The sequence below is a fragment of the Pelobates fuscus genome, chromosome 12 (genome assembly GCF_036172605.1).
Source record: "Pelobates fuscus isolate aPelFus1 chromosome 12, aPelFus1.pri, whole genome shotgun sequence".
Taxonomy (NCBI): Eukaryota; Metazoa; Chordata; class Amphibia; order Anura; family Pelobatidae; genus Pelobates; species Pelobates fuscus.
This window is the reverse complement of record NC_086328.1, coordinates 8,363,445-8,383,115: the sequence shown is the minus strand read 5'-3', so window position 1 is coordinate 8,383,115 and position 19,671 is coordinate 8,363,445. Positions and strand designations below refer to the sequence as shown.

Here is a 19,671-nt window from a genome sequence, read left to right as displayed (position 1 = left end):
CAATATCATAATAGCGGTTATATGCCACAGAATGCACATATTTCATTGCTAACAGTGTACTGACAAATAGCCCATCTTTGTAATTAAAGGAGGATTCTATGTCCCGCTGCTCCGTACTGAAGTTCACTTGATGTGGACAAATACGTTGGAAGAGTAACATATGGAAGGGGACCAAAAATTGATTGTTATATCCCTGCGCTTGTAACTGCAAGCCAGGCAAGAGGCACATCAATAACAGTCGGCAATTGTCACCCGCACCATCTGGACACAAAGCATGAAGCTGCCAAGAGTGTCTTAAACATTTTAATTTCATTGTCACCCCTGAAAATGTGTGAATATCCTGTGTGATTTGTCAAGATACTAGCTAGAATACATTGCACTATATCGAATGTTCCAGATCTTCATTTATTTAGGAACAGAACGCTGTGTTAAGAGCAAAAAGTGACAAAGTTTGCCCTCTGGAGAGTTACCTCACCCATTTTGTGATCAATGTTGCTCAACTTAGAGCAAGATTTTATCATTACGACTTCATATAAATGGAGTGTGCAGTGGTATTTCAGAAAATTAAATTAGCATGGGGCTTTAGTCACTTTTTGCTCCATAACTTTATTAACACTTAGTTCAATGCGTTTAAACCCATTGCTGTGTTGATGAGCCCCAAAAAGGTTAAACAGCTGTTCACAGTTGGGCGATGGTTCATTCACTCTTCTGCCCTGCACACTGGCATAAAATATTATGTTTTAAAACATCCGGTAATTATGAAAAGAGACTTTAAGAACGTGTGATGAAAATCGGATGTCTTCAGATTTTATTATTTATTTTGCATTTAGAGATGTTGAAACAATCAGAGCTCTCATTTATTTTTGTATCTATGTGTATAAATGAAAACACACAACTAGAATTGATTAGTTATCACACTAATGTGAACATGAGGGGGCGTTATTAATCAGCCCATTATCAGGATAGGAACGCACATGTGATAGGAGCATATTATTCATGTTTACTGCAAGAAGACCAATACACACATTTTGGGATGTTTGCTCAATTTATTTATGATTATGAGATGCAATCTTACCATTCTGATGAGCTCTCTGTTAACCTTAAAGAAATAAGTTACTGTCTGGCATAGAGAGGCTGGTTAGGGGCCATAAGAAGCCAAAGCCCTGTCATTGAGTAAACAAACACCATTTCGGGTGCCATACGACATTTGGAGATGATATATGGATATAATGTATCAGAATCATGTAGTACAGAATATCTTTATATGACAGCATTGATGCTTACCGTTCCTACATTCTTTGGAAAAGGCGTTCTTTGACTCTCTGGAACAGATATAGAAGGAGCTACGATGGATCTTCTGTGCCTCAGAAATGGCAGATGTCTTGGAACCTTAAGCATATTCTGCAACATAAATCAGTATATCAATTACTAACACAATACCATCAAAAAAATCAATATATCAATCAGTACAATATGACCAGTAATAATTCAGTACATCAATCACTAACATTTTACCTGTAATAAATCATAATTGAATCACTGCCATGTTAGTGGTAATAAATCAATACATCAATCAACCCATGTAAACCTGTAATGTATAAATCACTACAAATTCACCATTAGCTTTACACAATACAAGCACTCCCCCCTCCCCAGCTTCACAGAATCCTAGCACTCCCCACTAACTTCACACAATCCTAGCACTCCATCCAGCTTTACACAATCCTAGCACTCCCCCCAGCTTCACACAATCATAGCACTCCCCCCAGCTTTACACAATCCTAGCACTCCCCCAGCTTTACACAATCCTAGCATCCCCCCCCCCAGCTTTACACAATCATAGCACCCCCCAGCTTTACACAATCCTAGCACTCCCCCCAGCTTCACACAATCCTAGCACTCCCCCCAGCTTCACACAATCCTAGCACTCCCCCCAGCTTTACACAGTCCTAGCACTCCCCCCAGCTTTACACAATCCTAGCACTCCCCCCAGCTTCACACAATCCTAGCACTCCCCCCAGCTTCACACAATCCTAGCACTCCCCCCAGCTTTACACAATCCTAGCACTCCCCCCAGCTTCACACAATCCTAGCACTCCCCCCAGCTTCACACAATCCTAGCACTCCCCCCAGCTTCACACAATCCTAGCACTCCCCCAGCTTTACACAATCCTAGCACTCCCCCAGGGCCGTCTTTAACGCGGGGCAAACGGGGCAGCTGCCCCGGGCCCTGTCCCTGCTGGGGGGCCCAAGACAGCTGCTCCTTTTGCCCTCTGCCCGCAAACTATGGGGGCTCACCGGGTGGCCCATGCACTTAGGGCCACCCGGTGGGCCTGTGTCAGCAGGGGCCCGGTCGGGCGCTGTGGCGCTTTAACAGCGCGACCGGGCCCTTGCTTTTCGGCAGCCGGCTGGGAGGAAGTGACAGCCGCGCGTCACTTCCTCCCACAGAAAAAGGAGCCGCGCGGAGGAAGGAGGATCAGCTGTTCTGGAGGGGGCCAGGCCGGGAGAGAGCGAGATCTCAACTCCCAGCCACCCCAGCCAGCCCACTGGACCCCAGGGAAGCCACCCTCCAGGAAAAGGTAAGAAACTGGAGGGTGGTTAGCAAATTTTGCATGAGTGTAAAAATTAGTGTGTCGGTATATATGTATGTGTGTATGTCTGCTGGTGTGCCAGTATGTCTGTGTGTGTGTGAGTCTGTCAGTGTCTGTGTGTATGTGTGTTTCAGTATGTCTGTCTGTCTATGTGTATGTGTGCCAGAATGTCTGTCAGTGTGTCAGTATGTCTGTGTGTGCGTGTGTCTGTCAGTGTCTCTGTGGTTCAGTATGTATGTGTGTTTCAGTATGGCTGCCTGTGAGTGTCAAAATGTCTGTATGTGTGTATGTCTGTCAGTGTCTGTGTGTTCCAGTATGTGTGTATGTGTGACAGAATGTCTATGTGTGAGTCTGTCAGTGTCAGTGTGGTTCTGTATGTCTGTGTTTGTCAATATGTCTGTCAGTGTCTGTGTGTTTCAGTATGTCCATCTGTCTGTGTGTATATGTGCCAGTATGTCTGTCAGTGTATCTGTATGTCTGTGTGTGTGAGTACGTCAGTGTCTGTGTGGTTCAGTATGTCTTTGTGTATGTGTGTTTCAGTATGGCTGTCTGTGTCAGTACGTCTGTCAGAATGTGTCTCTGTATCTGTATATCTGTATGTGTCAGTGTTTGTATCTGTATATCTGCATGTGTCAGGTTGTGTATCTGTGTGTCTGTATGTGTGTCAGTGTGTGTGTCGGTGTATCTATATGTAGTCAGTGTGTGTACCTTTGTATCTGCATGTATGTCAGTGTTTGTGTGTGTGTGTGTCTGTGTGTATCTGTATGTTCTTGTGTGTATCTATATGCGGTAAGTGTGTATCTGCATGTGTGTCAGGTAGTGTATTTGTGTGTATTTGTGTGTCTGTATGTGTGTCAGTGTATCTATATGTAGTCAGTGTGTGTACCTTTGTATCTGCATGTATGTCAGTGTTTGTGTGTGTGTGTGTCTGTGTGTATCTGTATGTTCTTGTGTGTATCTATGCGGTCAGTGTGTATCTGCATGTGTGTCAGGTAGTGTATTTGTGTGTATTTGTGTGTCTGTATGTGTGTCAGTGTATCTATATGTAGTCAGTGTGTGTACCTTTGTATCTGCATGTATGTCAGTGTTTGTGTGTGTGTGTGTCTGTGTGTATCTGTATGTTCTTGTGTGTATCTATATGCGGTCAGTGTGTATCTGCATGTGTGTCAAGTAGTGCATTTGTGTGTATCTATATGTAGTCAGGGGGGCCCAAGTAAATGCTTGCCCAGGGTCCAATCAAATTTAAAGACGGCCCTGCACTCCCCCCAGCTTCACACAATCCTAGCACTCCCCCAGCTTTACACAATCCTAGCACTCCCGACTAACTTCAAACAATCCTAGAGCTCCCCGCAGCTTCACACAATCCTAGCACTCCCCAGGGCCGCCATCAGGGCATGACAACCGTGACAATTGTCACGGGCCCGGCGGTCGTGGGGGGCCCGGCCGTCCGGGCCCCACATGTATCAGCGGAACTGCCGCCGGTGCATCAGGTGGGCCCAAGCATTTAGGGCCATCCAATGGGCCCTATTATCTTCAGGGGCCCGGTCAGCGCTGTAATAGCGTGACCGGGCACCTTTTAAAAAAAAAAAAAAATACAGCCGGAAAGCTGGTCACTTCCTCCCAGTTTACTCCGTGCGGGAAGGAGGCGAGAAAGGCCGCAAGGAGAGGCAGCCGACTCACATTATCCCCAGCCACCCTCCTGTGACGAAATGGTAAGGAAGAGAGGAGGGTGGCTGAAAATGAGGTGTGTGTATGTATGTATGCCAGTGTATATATGTATGTATGCCAGTGTGTGTGTGTGTATGTATGCCAGTGTATGTACGTATGTCAGTGTATGTGTGTATGTATGCCAGTGTATGTGTGTGTGTATGCCAGTGTGTGTATGTCAGTGTATGTATGCATGCCAGTGTATGCATGCCAGTGTATGTGTGTATTCATGCCAGTGCATGTATGCCAGTGTGTGTGTATGCCAGTGTATGTGTGTATGCATGCCAGTGTGTGTATGCCAGTGTATGTGTGTATGTATGCCAGTGCATGTATGCCAGTGTATGTGTGTATGCCAGTGTATGTGTGCATGTATGCCAGTGTGTGTATGTATGCCAGTGTATGTATGCCATTGTTTGTGTTTATGCCAGTGTATGTGTGTATGTATGCCAGTGTATGTGTGTATGCCAGTGTATGTGTGTATGCATGCCAGTGTGTGTATGCCAGTGTATGTATGCCAGTGTATGTGTGTATGTATGCCAGTGTATGTATGCCAGTGTATGTGTGTATGTATGCCAGTGTATGTATGCCAGTGTATGTATGCCAGTGTATGCCAGTGTATGTATGCCAGTGTATGGGTGTATGCCAGTGTATATATGTGTGTATGCCAGTGTATGTATGCCAGTGTATGTGTGCATGCCGTTGTATATATATGTATGTATGCCAGTGTATGTATGTATGTTTGCCAGTGTGTGCGTGTGTGTGTGTGTATGTATGTATGTATGTATGTATGTATGTATGCCTGTCAGTATGTATGTATATATCAGTATGCAGTATGTGTATGTATATGTATGTTTGTCAGTATGTATGTCTGCATGTATATGTGTGTGTGTGTGTGTGTCAGTATCTCCATATGCATGTGTGTATGTCTGTTTCAGTATTTGTATCTGTTAGTGTGTGTGTGTATTCCTGTGAGCAGGATTTGGAGGCGGGCCCTGTGGGCGGGCTTGAAGGGGGGCCCAGACCTTGAGTTGTGTTAGGGGCCCCAAAATTTCTGATGGCGGCCCTGGCACTCCCCACTAACTTCACACAATCCTAGAACTGACATCAGGCTTCACACAATCACATAGTGAGTCATACAACTCTGAGCATTCACATTCCGATTCACAAATATGACATTAAAGGGACACTATAGTCACCAGAACATCTATAGCTTAATGTAGTTGTTCTGGTGAGTATAATAGCTCCCTTTGGGCATTTTTCATGTAAACACTGCCTTTTCAGAGAAAAGGCAGCATTTTCATTGCCCCTAGGGACACCTCCAAGTGGCAACTCCTTAGATGGCCACTGAAGGTGCTTCCTGGGTCAGTGCTGCCGAAAAAGCAGCCCTGACGTTCAGCGTCCCCACGCTCTGCATGGAGACACTGCATTTTCCTCATAGAGATGCATTGATTCAAAACTGACTGAGCAGGGCCCTCAATCCCTCTGTTACTGTGTCACTATACCCACCTCCCTCTAACATGTAAACTCACTGAGCAGGGCCCTCAATCCCTCTGTTACTGTGTCACTATACCCCTCTCCCTCTAACATGTAAGCTCATTGGGCAGGGTCTCAACCCCTCTGTTACTGTGTCACTACACCCCACTCACTCTAACATGCAAGCTCATTGAGAAGGCCCTTAACCCCTTTGTTCCTGTGTGTCCAACTTGTCTGGTTACAACTACATGTTTGCTCGTCCACCCACTGAAAGGCGCTGCCGAATCTGTTGGCGCTATATAAATAATAAATAATAATAATAATAATAATAGGTTTTGTTATTTGTTTATTTATTTATATATTTTTTGGAGGGGTTGCTCTTATTTGAAGCAATTGTAGCAACAAAATGAACACATTGTAGATATTGAGTCCCCCCAATATTAATAAGTTATCGCTAAAATAAAAGACTACATTATAGTTTATTTAGGAAAATAGCATAACATTTTGTCCATCCAATGGGCCTTTGCCAAGCCAAATAAACTCAAACAATACCCTTGTATATATAGCATAGGAAATCCCAATGAAACAATTAATTATTGTTAAATTAAAAACCATTCGGTAGAGAGCTCAGGATTGGCAAGCCCGAGGATACTATTGCAAGCTCCACACGTGCAAAGCATCATAATGTCACAGAACGCAGAACGACCCACAAAAATAAAATAAACTTCAGTATAACTTGGGGAACAAAAGGCCGAGCTCCAGAACCCATCTCTCCATAAAACGGCTATACCGAAATTGAACAAAAAAAAAAGATAAAAAGGCACAATTAGCTGAAACCTGTCCTGGAGTGACATCACATCTGGTGGCCAGAAATTATGATAGCCATGGAGACAAAAATGATAAAGAGCAAGATAAGCTCTTTACCTAATGCAGTAAGGATTGTTATTAATTTATCTAAAATTAAGTATTTAATTGTAATGTTCCATCCATTGGATGGTTGAAACATATGCTCTGTACCTTAATAAAGTCTGCGCATCCGAGGAAATTACTGGGTGTGCCTGGGGTTTATTCTGAACTTTCCCTTCCACTCCTGGAGCCCCCAGTGGAATTAGTCCATACTAGTGTGTGCATCTCCCATTACTCATACATATACTATAGTTTATCACAGCTTACCACATTTGAACAAGAAAATGTTTATGAACTCTTTGCAAAGAAAGAGTCAATCTCTTCAGCCTGACTGAAATTGCTCCGTCTAATTAATTTTTCTACCATTGAAAAATTTAAATAAATGACGGTCCCGTGTCTGGTAACAGGCTACATTACTCTTAGCGGAGAAACTTCATTATACCTTGTCATGGGAATAGGCAGGAATGCAGTAAACATATTGATTTGTCACAAGGAGCATTTACAATATCTCTGATGTGGGCCTTTCAGAGCTCATTACTAGTGACTAGAGAAGCAGTCACACGTCTTCTCATTTAGAGACTTCAATAAATTAGCTTTGATATAGTTACATCATCTATCTGTGGACTTAACAAAAAATGTTGTAAAAATTGAGTTTTATTTGTGTCTAATAAAACAAAACTTGTGTCTTTTAATTTCCTTCCAAATTATGAGAGTCTGCGGGTTATGACACATTTCATAAAAATGCCCTCTCAAATGAATAAGGTAGAAACAACCATGATGCATCACTTCAACATGTTACTCCCTCTCTAGCCCCTCCTTTAGAATCCTCAGTTCTACAAACTAAGCACAAGAGAAGACGCAGTCGAAAGAAACAACAGAACGAGTATGGCAGTTGAAGCACGAGTTAAGGCACTGCAATCCAATGACAGACACAAACTTTGTTTTTCTACCATGGGTGGGGATGGCAAGAGCCCAGAAGCCATGTGTCATGATCGCCACCGTGACATCCCGACTGCCAGACGTGGTCACCCCAGAAGCGGCCAACAGGGGATTTGAACCGTGGTTCTTCTGGACTGTTCAAGGTGACTAGTGACTGTGGACTGCTCAAGGTGACTAGTGAAGAAAGAGACTGGCGGAGAAATCATGGCCTTTGTTTTTACTGTGGTGAAAGAGGGCACTTTATCTCACTCTGCCCAATTCGCCCACATCGGCCAGAAACCGTTCAAGTTGGGGTTATGCATACCCATCCGGCCAAGTCTGCACCTCTGCCTGAGAAACGCCAAAGTCGCTGTCAGTCTGGTCCACGCTCCGTGACACATAAGAGTACTCAGACCACGGTAGTTAATACAATCTGTGTTTCTCTAGAATCAGCTACCAGTACCCCCGAAGAATCTCTACCTCCTGCTCCAGAAACATCTGTACCTCTTCTTGAAGAAACTACTGTTCAAGCAAGCACCATCACCACTTCATGCCTGGCCAAAAATGTTCTACCACCTGACAGCACGTATGCCTCTAATGTCACAGTTGTATGCAAACAGGATCTAGATGTGTTTGAGGAAGCTGCGAACGCCTCTCCTGTGAGAACGACTAGAGCAAAGGCTACAGTAGGTGCTGTGTTTCCCAATGATCTGGAAGAAGGACAAACTGATGGCATGGATGATTATGGGCATATGTACCTCCTGCCAGAGGATATCTTTGATCTCTTGGAGGAGGAAGGTATTTCCAATCTAAAAAACAATGAAGAACATCCTAGTAACGCCCAGAGTGCATTCTTAAGGGGGAGGTATTGTCATGATCGCCACCGTGACATCCCGACTGCCAGACGTGGTCACCCCAGAAGCGGCCAACAGGGGATTTGAACCGTGGTTCTTCTGGACTGTATCCTGATATGTTACCTCTGAGCCATTTCAGGACTTTGGATAACTCCTGTTTATTCTTGAATTGCCTGCAGCACTAGGGGGCTGGACTTCACCAGGCTCAGACCTGTCAGTAACTCTCCAGCTGAATCTGATACCCAATTAACAAGGTATAAGACACTGCCCCTCCCTAAGGGCAGTGTCAGTTCATTGACTCTGGTTCGAGTATTGCTGTTCCGTGTTCTCCTGACCTTGGATTGTTATTTCGTTGTACCCTGACTTCTGTCATCCTCTGACCTCGGCTCTCTACTCGTTTATCCTGAATTCTGGCATCCTCTGACCACTGGCTTACCCACAACGATTCTCCTGCTCTAGTCCTTGTCTGTACTTCGACCTGGTTATCCTGAACAGCCCCCGTGCACAGACTCACAGGCCAGGTAAGTTCTTCCCTGACCACCTTGGCCTGTGTTTAATTGCAAGGGTGAGCATATCTCTGCACACTGGACTCCCACCTAGGTAAGCCGTGACACCATGACATATAGGATGTTATACCTAAACCAAGCAGGATGTGAGGTCAACTCGAAATATTGGGTGGGTGGTAAGAGTAACAAAATGGGAACACATACAGATCCTACCTGCCAAAGCAAGCATCAATGGGTCATAGAACATCAGCAAGATAACATTTGAGAAATGTATACAAGGAGGACCAAGTGGTTGCATTGCAGATTTTGTTCTAAAGATGCCTCATGGTGAACGGTCCACAAGGTAGAGAGTGAGACCACCCAAGTAGAATGAACAATGACGGAGGCTTGTTATCCAAATTACTTGAGCAAATTAACTTTTTGACACAAAGAGGATAAAAAAAAAAAACAATAAAAAAAAGAGAGAAGAATAGTTCATATGGAGACTAGAGGCCCCACCTAATACTTAAGGGCATAAAAAAACATCCAAATGATGCAAAATAAATATCTCCTGGTCATTCACAGTTGAAGGACAAAAGGATGAACATTCTCCTTGGTATTATTTGTGGAGGAGGCCCACCTTGGGAAAAAGAAGCATTCCTCAGAAAATGTGTGGCCCTTCTGAAACATAAACATAGGGAGCTTGTAGGTGAGCCAAAAAGTTCAGAAACCCTCCTGGCAGAGAGAGCTGTCAGCAGAAATTACATATTCCATATTCCAGAAATTACATATTACATATTCCAGGTTAACAACTGCAAATACAATGAATGCAAATGTGTAAAAGCAGCATATTGCAGCATCGTCAGCACAAGGCTCAGGTTTCAAAGAGAAGACCCAGGCTGCACAAGAGGCTTAATCAGTAGCCTTCACAGTGGTCTGGATGCACAGACAACAAGCCAGCCTTCAGTGGAAGAGCATGTACAAATTAGAAGTTTGATCATTTAAGGTAATTGTAGCTGAATCCTTATCCCAGCAAACCTAAAAAAAAATATTAAAAATGTGAGAAAGCTTGAAAGAATTGGGAGCTGAAGCCCAGCAAACCGCAACAGGCGTAAACCTAAATGACCCTTATGAGGAGTCAGTGTTGGATGACACAGGAAAGCAGCAGACTCGGCATGCTGCCCAACCACCCCCTTGCACTCCTTTGTTAATTTACGAGTCATATAGGGCATCAGCGTGGATCTGTTTTTAGTATTTTCACAATTTTGAGTCAGAAATATCTACTGGCAAAAGTCTATTAAGGCTTAAACAATTTATATAAATACCAATATTGAAAAGATAAATATTGGGCATATTCAATCTATTAAAAAATACATAGAAGACACCTGCTATTCTTTATCAAAAGAAGACTGAAACACTGTATATTATTACTTGACTTCAAATATCCAATATTTAAATGGGCATCCTTGACCCTTTTCAAAATATTAAACCTTAAATCCATATGGTCCCTAAGGCAAAAATATAAGTTTGTTATATCCTTTAAAATTACCAAATTATCCTCTAAATACATGGCTGGCCATGACTGGGGAAGTAAGCACATGTAATGTCATATATTATGCTGAGGAAACTCTCAATAAAGAAATACAAATCAGCAGGGAAGAGAGGGACTTCCAAAAGTAGGCTAAAAATACCAAAAGTAAAGCAATCCTTACGGAAACCAAACAATCTAGCCGGAGCATTCCACTGCTTTTCGTAGCAAATTCGCCACCTTCACAATTTTGCCCCACCATTTCCATAAATGAATAAATGCCCCACAATGTCTAGTGCAGAATATCTCACTGGGTGTATATTTTGGAATATGCACTCAGGAGATCATCATCCTTAGTACCAAGTGGAATGCTTCATTGAGATACATGTAGGATTGCAGGAAATTCAAACCAGTATAGGCAATGATTTAATTTTGTTGGATAAGAGTTTCAAATGCTGTAATATTTTTGGATAAGCATTTAAAATGATAAAATATTATGGAAGATATTTTAATTTTGTAATATGTTTTTATATATGATATATCTTTGAATATTTTAATAGTTTGCATAGCTTATCCAAATAATAAATCGAGTTAATAGTTACACAATTTAATTGTATTTTTTGGCTCTGAACCGTTGTATGAATCTGCTAGGAGTAAAAAGATGAGCAACCGAGTTCCAGGAGAGGACAGCAGTATAGAATATGAAGATGGCAGCATAAGACTAAATGATCCTGAGATTCTTCCTATTCATTCTGAGATTCTTCCAGTTTACAAGAGGAAAATATATTAACAGGAAGATAATGTATCAGACCACACAATGTTATAGCCATAAAAAAAACACATATATACTGTATACAAACAGGTACCTACACATACTAAATCACACATGCTCGCCTACACTGCATACACACATGCATATCCCCATACATGCGCACACTTTTGCACCACTTGAAAATATTTTCTGTTGTTTTTAGGAGTTCTGTTTATACACAAACTTAAATATAGGGTAAATATAACTCTGGATATTTGGATTAGCCTTTTCCGCTCAACCACTCCTCATTTTAGAGAAATGTCACGGTAATATCTTATGTGTTTGACACTCACTCATCACATAAGGAGATGGGTGATAATGAGTATTCATGCAGCTCATGTGAGACAGGAGCTTTCAGAAATGATTCTATCCACCGAAATGTATTACTTTCCTATAAAAGTATAAATTCATAACCCGGCAAAGCAAGGAGCTGTCATTTCAAGGATGGACCTCAGCTTATCTAGAGGTATTCTTTATTTTTAGAACTTCAATTCCTCATTACCCTTCCCTGAATATAGCTTTCAGGAAGGTCTTTGCTTGTACATTTTATGCAGAAATGAATTACACAGTACATCACAATTTGCACAAGTATCTTGTTTTAGCAATAAATGAACAATAAAAGTGGTAAAATAATTGATGTTTATAAAGTGGACTAAATATCAATGTTTTCTTCATTTCAGTTTTTTTTTTTTGAACGGATAGACAGAAAGACAAAAAGAGAAAGGCAGACAGAAAGACGAATAAAGAGATCAACGGAAAAGCAGCCATTGCTAGTCTACTAGGTCTGTGATGTGCAAACCTGAGTTTATTTTTTTTATTTTTTTTGTATTGTATTCTTAAAGAGTTAGTCTAAACACCATGACCAATTCAGTGATATGCAGTGGTTATAGTCGCTTGCAGTGTTTTGCTTTGCTTAACCTCTCTGCTGCTGGAGGTGTAGCTCAATTTATGGCTGCATTAATAAAGCATCATTAGCCAGTGCAGAACAAGAGTTGCAGGCTGGCTACTGTGAATTCTGTGCAAATTTAGCAGCACCTGACACCAACACACACAGCATATTCGTACCAGACAGCATAAGTCTTCCACACACTCCCCCTTACATGCCATGCCGTGCCCTCAGCTCCCCTGCCTTGCTCTCGGGGATTACTACTATAGGAAGGGTTACTGAAAACGTTTTTTTAGTTGGAATAACAATAACCCTTGAGTTTGTACAGCATGACAGAATATAAGATGTGTTTGCAATATCTAATTGGAACACATGCACTTTGTCACTCTGTTTTTTTCACCTCCTCTTAAGCCATGAATTAATATTCAGTTGAAAATATAAACTGGACAACATCTCTTGCAAACAATTCAGGGTTTTTGACACATCCATCCAAGGATACCTGGTGAAGTTTAGTCATGATGATGGCTAATGTTCGAATGAAGAGTTTGTGTTTATTCACTGTGCGTTCACTTTTAACTATTACTGTGACATCTAAGAGGAGTAGTACCCACTCAACATAGGTAAATGACCCCCTTTGAATGATCAGACTGGATCAATAATGCAGATGTAATTTAGCCCATGTACTGCCCCTCTAAAACTGTGAATTTCACATCAGGATTGATCTGGGAGAAAAACTTTGTAGTCAACCAACAGGCAAAAGTTCAGCGTTGAGACACAGGTTTGTAGTCAACATGTTCAGGCTAGAGGCACAGGTAACAGCTAAGTGTCACAATTTCATATTTCAGTTTCAATAGTTTACGATGTTACGTGTTTACATGAAGCCACTGTACTAAAACCTGTTAATCGTATACAGAGATGTTCCTTGCGACATTTATTATAGGGTTTGAAGATGAGATCTCCAGTAGGGCATTGGATATAACCCCTGCCTGAATATATAATGTGAACAATACAGAGAGATGTTAATACGCATTGCTTGGCCTTTTGTAGATCAGCAAGAGTTACTTTCCTTGTGAAGGTAACACAAGGAGCTTCTAGAGCCTCAGGCAAGAACAGTCTTAATGTGATTTATCTTTTACCTTGTGAAACCAATGTACCCTTTCCATTCCTTCCAGAACCACAAAGAAGTGTTTTATTTCTCCTCATTCAATAAAGCAGTAAAAGGGATCAAATGGGATTCTTGTGCTGCTTTGATATTCCTGGCAATACAATGGCAACAACCTCTGAAAACTGACAGTGGAGCTATATGGAGAGTCTATTAGTCTCCTCTCTCCCCACATATACACTTGTGCTAATTTAAACATAATTTAGTGTATGAATGATCCTCACTTGGCTTCGGAGCTGGTTTTCATTCAGCAGAAGAAAACACATTTATTGGGGTAAAGTAAAGCTATGTTTGAAGGTCAACTTTTATGAACACATTCCAGAACTCCGAGCACTAAGTGAACTACAGGTATTCTTTGCAGGTTGTGAAAGCAGCATGCATTCCCTGTATGGTACACATTACATGTATGTGGGTATTATAAACAAATCTCATAATCGGATTGCATATTGAGGAAGATGTATTTCTAAAAAGGTTTCCCACCTCCCTTGCAAATACCTATATAGACTAATATTCTTCCACGCTATTGAAATATTGCATTACCATATAATCTGTATTGTATTTCAGTATAGTATGAATAAATGAAGGCTTTGGGATTGTTTTTGTCACATTGGACAGCAGTCTGTACATTAAATCTAAGATTATGAAGGAGTTAATCCATTGACAGACCTCTGCTGAGTTCAAAGTGCTGGAAGGATGCAGTGAGTGTCACACTATAACCCCGAGCCTTTATCCTATATTTGCTATTTTGGAACTGACTGTGGTTTGCCAGCTTCCGGCACACCATAGATTAAGAAAAAACATCACACCTGCCGATCTTAATTAATACTCGAAGCCTAGATTTCCCCCCTAAACCCAAGTGTGAAATGTTGAGTGATGTGTTTTCAAAAGTCAGATACTCAAGGGGTAAGCAAGAACACAGAAAATCCCATTAGTTTGTAATAACCTTTAAAGGAAGGGATGGAGGGTACAAAGCCATTTTTCATTAAACCAAAGCTCCGTTGTTGAAAGTCTGAATTTCCTATTGCTATCAAAACATCTTAGAAAGTGTTTCTTGCTAATGAATCTTCAGGACTTGATCCGGCAGCAATAAATATTAAATTAGAACTTTTGGTAAAGAAAAAGAAAGCAAAGCTTAAATAATTCTGTTTATAACAGGAGCCTGTTGGTTGGATTTTATTAATTATATTTATGGATTAATTAGAAATAGCCCTGAAAGCATGGTCTAAGTTTAAACCGTGTACCTTGACAGTGATAAAAAATAAAATGTGATTTACTAATAATATATTACCCACCCTGATGGTACCAGGGAGATAACGTTCTGAAATAAAGTGAATAAAATCACAAGCGAATTGTATTGTTTCTGTAATAGTAGGGGGAAATGACTTATGGGTGGCTGGGCAGAAGGTGCTGAGGTGCAATCAGTGAGAGTGCAAACTTAAGCACAGCCCTCCACCCCCCCTCCCCCCCAACCCCCCCCCCCCCTGCCCCCACAAAAAAAATGGTGAAATATCTCTACGGAGCACATGACACAGCCTACCAATCTGCCACACGTGTGTAGCTCTGCAGAAGGGTGCTTGCATGAGAAGAAATAGTCTGCAGTGCCCTGAAATGGCTTCCAAATGGCTGTGAAAACATTTACGAAAACTATGGATGGTGCAACCATCCTCCTGGAATCAGGACGGTATCGCTGGATCTAGCCACCTTGAGAGGTATGAGAAGGTATAATGGTTACAAATGCAGAGTGCACACATCTGGATAACTAATAAACCTCTATTGACACTTCTGGATTTCCATTAAATCCACTCTCAGCAGAGCCGGCACATGCTCTTACCGGTGACAATTCCAGTAAACTATCAGTTTATAAACACACAATCTCCAGATACATATTGGCAGAGGATCATGGTGCCCTCTTCCTCCATTTCATGTTGTGAGCACTTTATGTAATGCTGTGAGCTTCCTCTCCACTTACTATATGCGGGCTCAGTTATTAAAGGAAAGCGAGAACGAGCGAGCATTTGTAATATATATATATATATATATAGAGAGAGAGAACATTTTAATATATATATATATGGAGAGAGAGAGAACATTTTAATAAATATATATATAGATATATATATATATATATATATAGAGAGAGAGAGAGAGAACATTTTAATATATATATATAGAGAGAGAGAACATTTTAATATATATATATAGATATATATATATATAGAGAGAGAGAGAGAGAGAACATTTTAATATATATATATATATAGAGAGAGAGAGAACATTTTAATATATATATATATAGAGAGAGGGGACATTTTAATATATATATATATAGATATATATATATATATATAGAGAGAGAGAGAGAGAGAGAGAGAGAGAACATTTTAATATATATATATAGAGAGAGAGAACATTTTAATATATATAGAGAGAGCATTTGTAATATATAGAGAGAGAGAAAGAGAGAGCATTTTTAATATATATATATATAGATATATATATAGAGAGAGAGGACATTTTAATATATATAGAGAGAGCATTTGTAATATATAGAGAGAGAAAGAGAGAGCATTTTTAATATATATATATATACATAGAGAAAGAGACACAGAAACCATCAGATTGTGCTGTTTAGTGCACTGTTTATTTCCCTTAGTGTTACTGCAGCTTATCAAATAATACATTCCTTCTGAATGTATCAGACCTTTAATTCAAGAGTCCAATTACTGTAATTTCCACTTACAGTTCTTTATGGTCTTAGAAAGGTCTACATATATCGTGCTGACATGACCAGCAAACAATGGCAAATACAAAGTAACTACCCACACCATCGATATCATAAAGCCATGTGTATTGCGCGTGTGATGTGACTATGTTTGTCCTACATATGTAATTAGTGTGTTTCTAACATTAATGGACATGTCAGTATAGGCGCACTGCTGTAAACATGCCCTGCTTTACAATCCCTGCTAAAATGGTCACAGAGCGGGCTCAGACTAAACGCTTAAATGGAAAGACTGGTAGACGAGTGTAGAGTACCAGTAGAGTTCGCAGTGGGCGAAACACAACGAAAACAAAGTATAGCATAACACAGATACCTATTGATACAGAATGCTTTGGAGGCCGAGCCATATGTGTCTATTGCACATCGCCCAGAAAGACTACATTTCCCATCAGACAACACTGATGGTGGAAGCCAGAAAAATGTCAAGCAAAGGCAATAAACAATATTACAATTTTGCCCTGGCTGAAGTTGTTCATAAAATGATTTGGATTAATAAGTGAACCATACACTCTAGGAGTTCAGCAGGGAATTGCATCAGTCTCACTGGATATATAAGTCAAGCATGCTCCCAGGTGAATTCTCTGGAGTATTGCAGACATTTCACAGTTTAGTGAATAAGACTAAAATGTATTCCCTGATTTATATTCTGCATTTTGTATGTTCTGCGATTGCTAAATAAAAAATAAAAATAAAAACAAAACCAAACAAAAAAACTATATTCACTAAAATAATGAATAACTGACCAGTTCACTTTAACACATTGGGCTATACAATGACCCCATCATCCTCCGTTATGGTTCTAGTATCCAGAATGTGAAGGGACAATGCAATCGGGTTTAATCTAACAGCATAAGAGAATCTCACTAGAGAGAAAAAATAAGATTCATAAAACGAGCGAGAAACCACCGTAATCTAGAAATTGGCTGATCAGACATGTGTGGTAAGTCAGTTCCACAGAGACAAATATTTTGGGAACATGACAAAAATAACTGGATGAGCACTAGATAAACCCCAGCAGTCTGGGACATTTTGCACTACAATCTGTTCTATTTACAGACGTCCATAGGGGAGATCTGAGGTTTTCCATGGCTAGTAGTTTGGCTTTAACAAATGCAAGCAACAGTAGTTTTATAAATGTTCTATTTCTAAGAGTGTGTTTTTTTTTATTAGTATTTAGCATTCCTTAAACATTGTTTGAGTACATATAAAATGGGAATGTTATCTCTATAATGCACATTTCCCACTCAGAGCCAAAACGAATGGAAAGGGTTTAAAGTTCTGCCAAATGAAGGGAATTGAAACAATGACCCAAGCTCATCATTGTACCAGAACCCAGATTCTCGTTTATAGAGAGTTAAAAAAGAAGATTAAGAAGAGGGGCATGGTGAATATCTATGGAGCCAACTGATTATATACTTTCAAACACTTCTCCTTACTAATCTCTCTTATCTGGCCATCATATCTCTTAGTTCTGCTCTGAAACCTTGTTTAAGGGCCTGGAGAGATTTTCATCTCATTTCTTACTTTCTCAGAATGCTTAATACAACAACAAACAAACATATTAGCATTGACAAGATAATAAACAGCAGTACAAAGGGTAAGATGTGCTAGGAGACCATTCCAACACAGATATGAAAGACATTTCATAAACAGACGCTTTCTGGATTGTGGGAAAAAGATGAGGATGCACAGGACGTGTCTCTGGCCAAATTGATACCATGGGATAACGATTACTAGGGTCTGGCCACTGGCATTCCAACACAGAGCCTTGCACACATTCCCATTCTGAATGATGAAGTTCACATCACTTGATTGGCACCAGGGAACAAAAGTCATTACGTAAAATGAAAATCTGCTCTTTTGTCTACTATGTTCTTTCAACAGACTCCCCGAAAGTAAAGGATATTGGATACATTATCTCAACTCTATCATGTGCCCTGTGCCACCACCTAGTTTTTCCCCAGCCTTAAAATGATCAAGAACGGTCATTTGCAGCTTCATTACTAATTTGAAAAACTGGTATATTCTTACATAGTTACATAGCTGAAAAGAGACTTGCGTCCATCAAGTTCAGCCTTCCTCACATATGCTTTGGCTGTTGATCCAAAAAAAGGCAAAAAACCCAGTCTGAAGCGCTTCCAATTTTGCAACAAACTAGGAAAAAATTCCTTCTTGACCCCAAAATAGCAGTCAGATGTTTCCTTGGATCAAGCAGCTATTACCCCACTAATTAGAAATTATATCCCTGTATGTTATGTTTTTGCAAGTATTTATCCAATTGCAGTTTAAACATCTGTATAGACTCTGACAAAACCACCTCTTCAGGCAAAGAATTCCATATCCTTATTGCTCTTACTGTAAAAAAAAACATTTTCTTTGCCTTAGATGAAATCTCCTTTCTTCCAGCCTAAATGTGTGACCTCGTGTCCTATGATAGCCCTGTTTATGAATAGATTTCCAGATGAAGGTTTGTACTGGCCCCGAATATATTTGTATAATGTTATCATATCCCCTCTCAGGCGCCGTTTTTCCAAACTAAAGAGATTTCAATTTTTTAACCTTGCTTCGTAACTAAAATGATCCATTCCTTTTATCAATTTTGTAGCTCGTCTCTGCACTTTTTCTAGTGCCATGATATCTTTCTTTAGAACAGGTGCCCAAAATTGCACAGCATATTCAAGGTGTGGTCTTACCAGCGATTTATAAAGAGGTAAAATTATATTTTCATCCCGAGGATTTAAGCCCCTATTTATACATGACAAAACCTTACTGGCCTTAGCAACGGCAGACTGACATTGCATATTGCTACCTTTTTCTCTTATTTTTTTTTTATTTTTAGTTTTTTACACAGTTTATTGAAAACTACAATGATGAGTTGCAAACATTCACACAAAGTAAAGGTTTGACCAATACATAAATGATACACATGGCATGAACAGATATTAAGATGTGTGTTTACATTGTTACACAGAGAGGAAGCATGCAGCAAAACAGTACGTCAGGGCTGATTTTCATGAGCATCTGAAAAACTAATATACGTAAATAAATTACATAGAATCATTGGGGAAAAACAATTGTGGGAATGATCGATCAGACCTAGAACTATAAGCAATAAAGTGAAGCAGAGACTGTATCATGTCTGCATTGAAGAGATGAAATAGTAAAACCAGTTGTGGCGAACAGAATCTTTCCACGGGTTCCTGGAGGGGCCTGCTTGCCAGCCACCTGCCTCAGGACTATGGGCCCTGAAATATACCTTGCGCAATGCACTTTAAAAGGATCCGTTCATGTGATTTATGTACTTTTGTACTCCAGAAAGAGAGACCGGCCGTTAGCCCTGATTCTCTGGAATGGTTTTGGGCATAGGACCATGTGCATGGTCGGTCAAAATTATGACTCCCACGGAAATCCCGAACCCCTGACCTGATCTGGGCGATTTTTGGATATATTGGTCCCCCAGATCGAGGCTACCAGGGGATATGACTTTTGTGGGGTTTCCATGTGTGTTGGGGGTTATTGTAAAATTTAGGTTTTCTGTGCCTGGAGATAATTGAGTTTAGTACAGTTC

General features: G+C 40.5%; 1 protein-coding gene across 2 annotated transcripts in view; it reads right to left on the bottom strand.

The window, feature by feature from the left end:
- CDH13 (cadherin 13) overlaps nt 1-19,671 on the bottom strand; it is a 535,505-nt gene that overhangs the window by 277,998 nt on the left and 237,836 nt on the right. For both annotated transcript variants that reach the window (XM_063437863.1, XM_063437864.1), the window contains exon 4: nt 1,285-1,401. In XM_063437863.1, the coding sequence (XP_063293933.1) occupies nt 1,285-1,401 (117 nt within the window). The remainder of the gene's footprint in view (nt 1-1,284; nt 1,402-19,671) is intronic.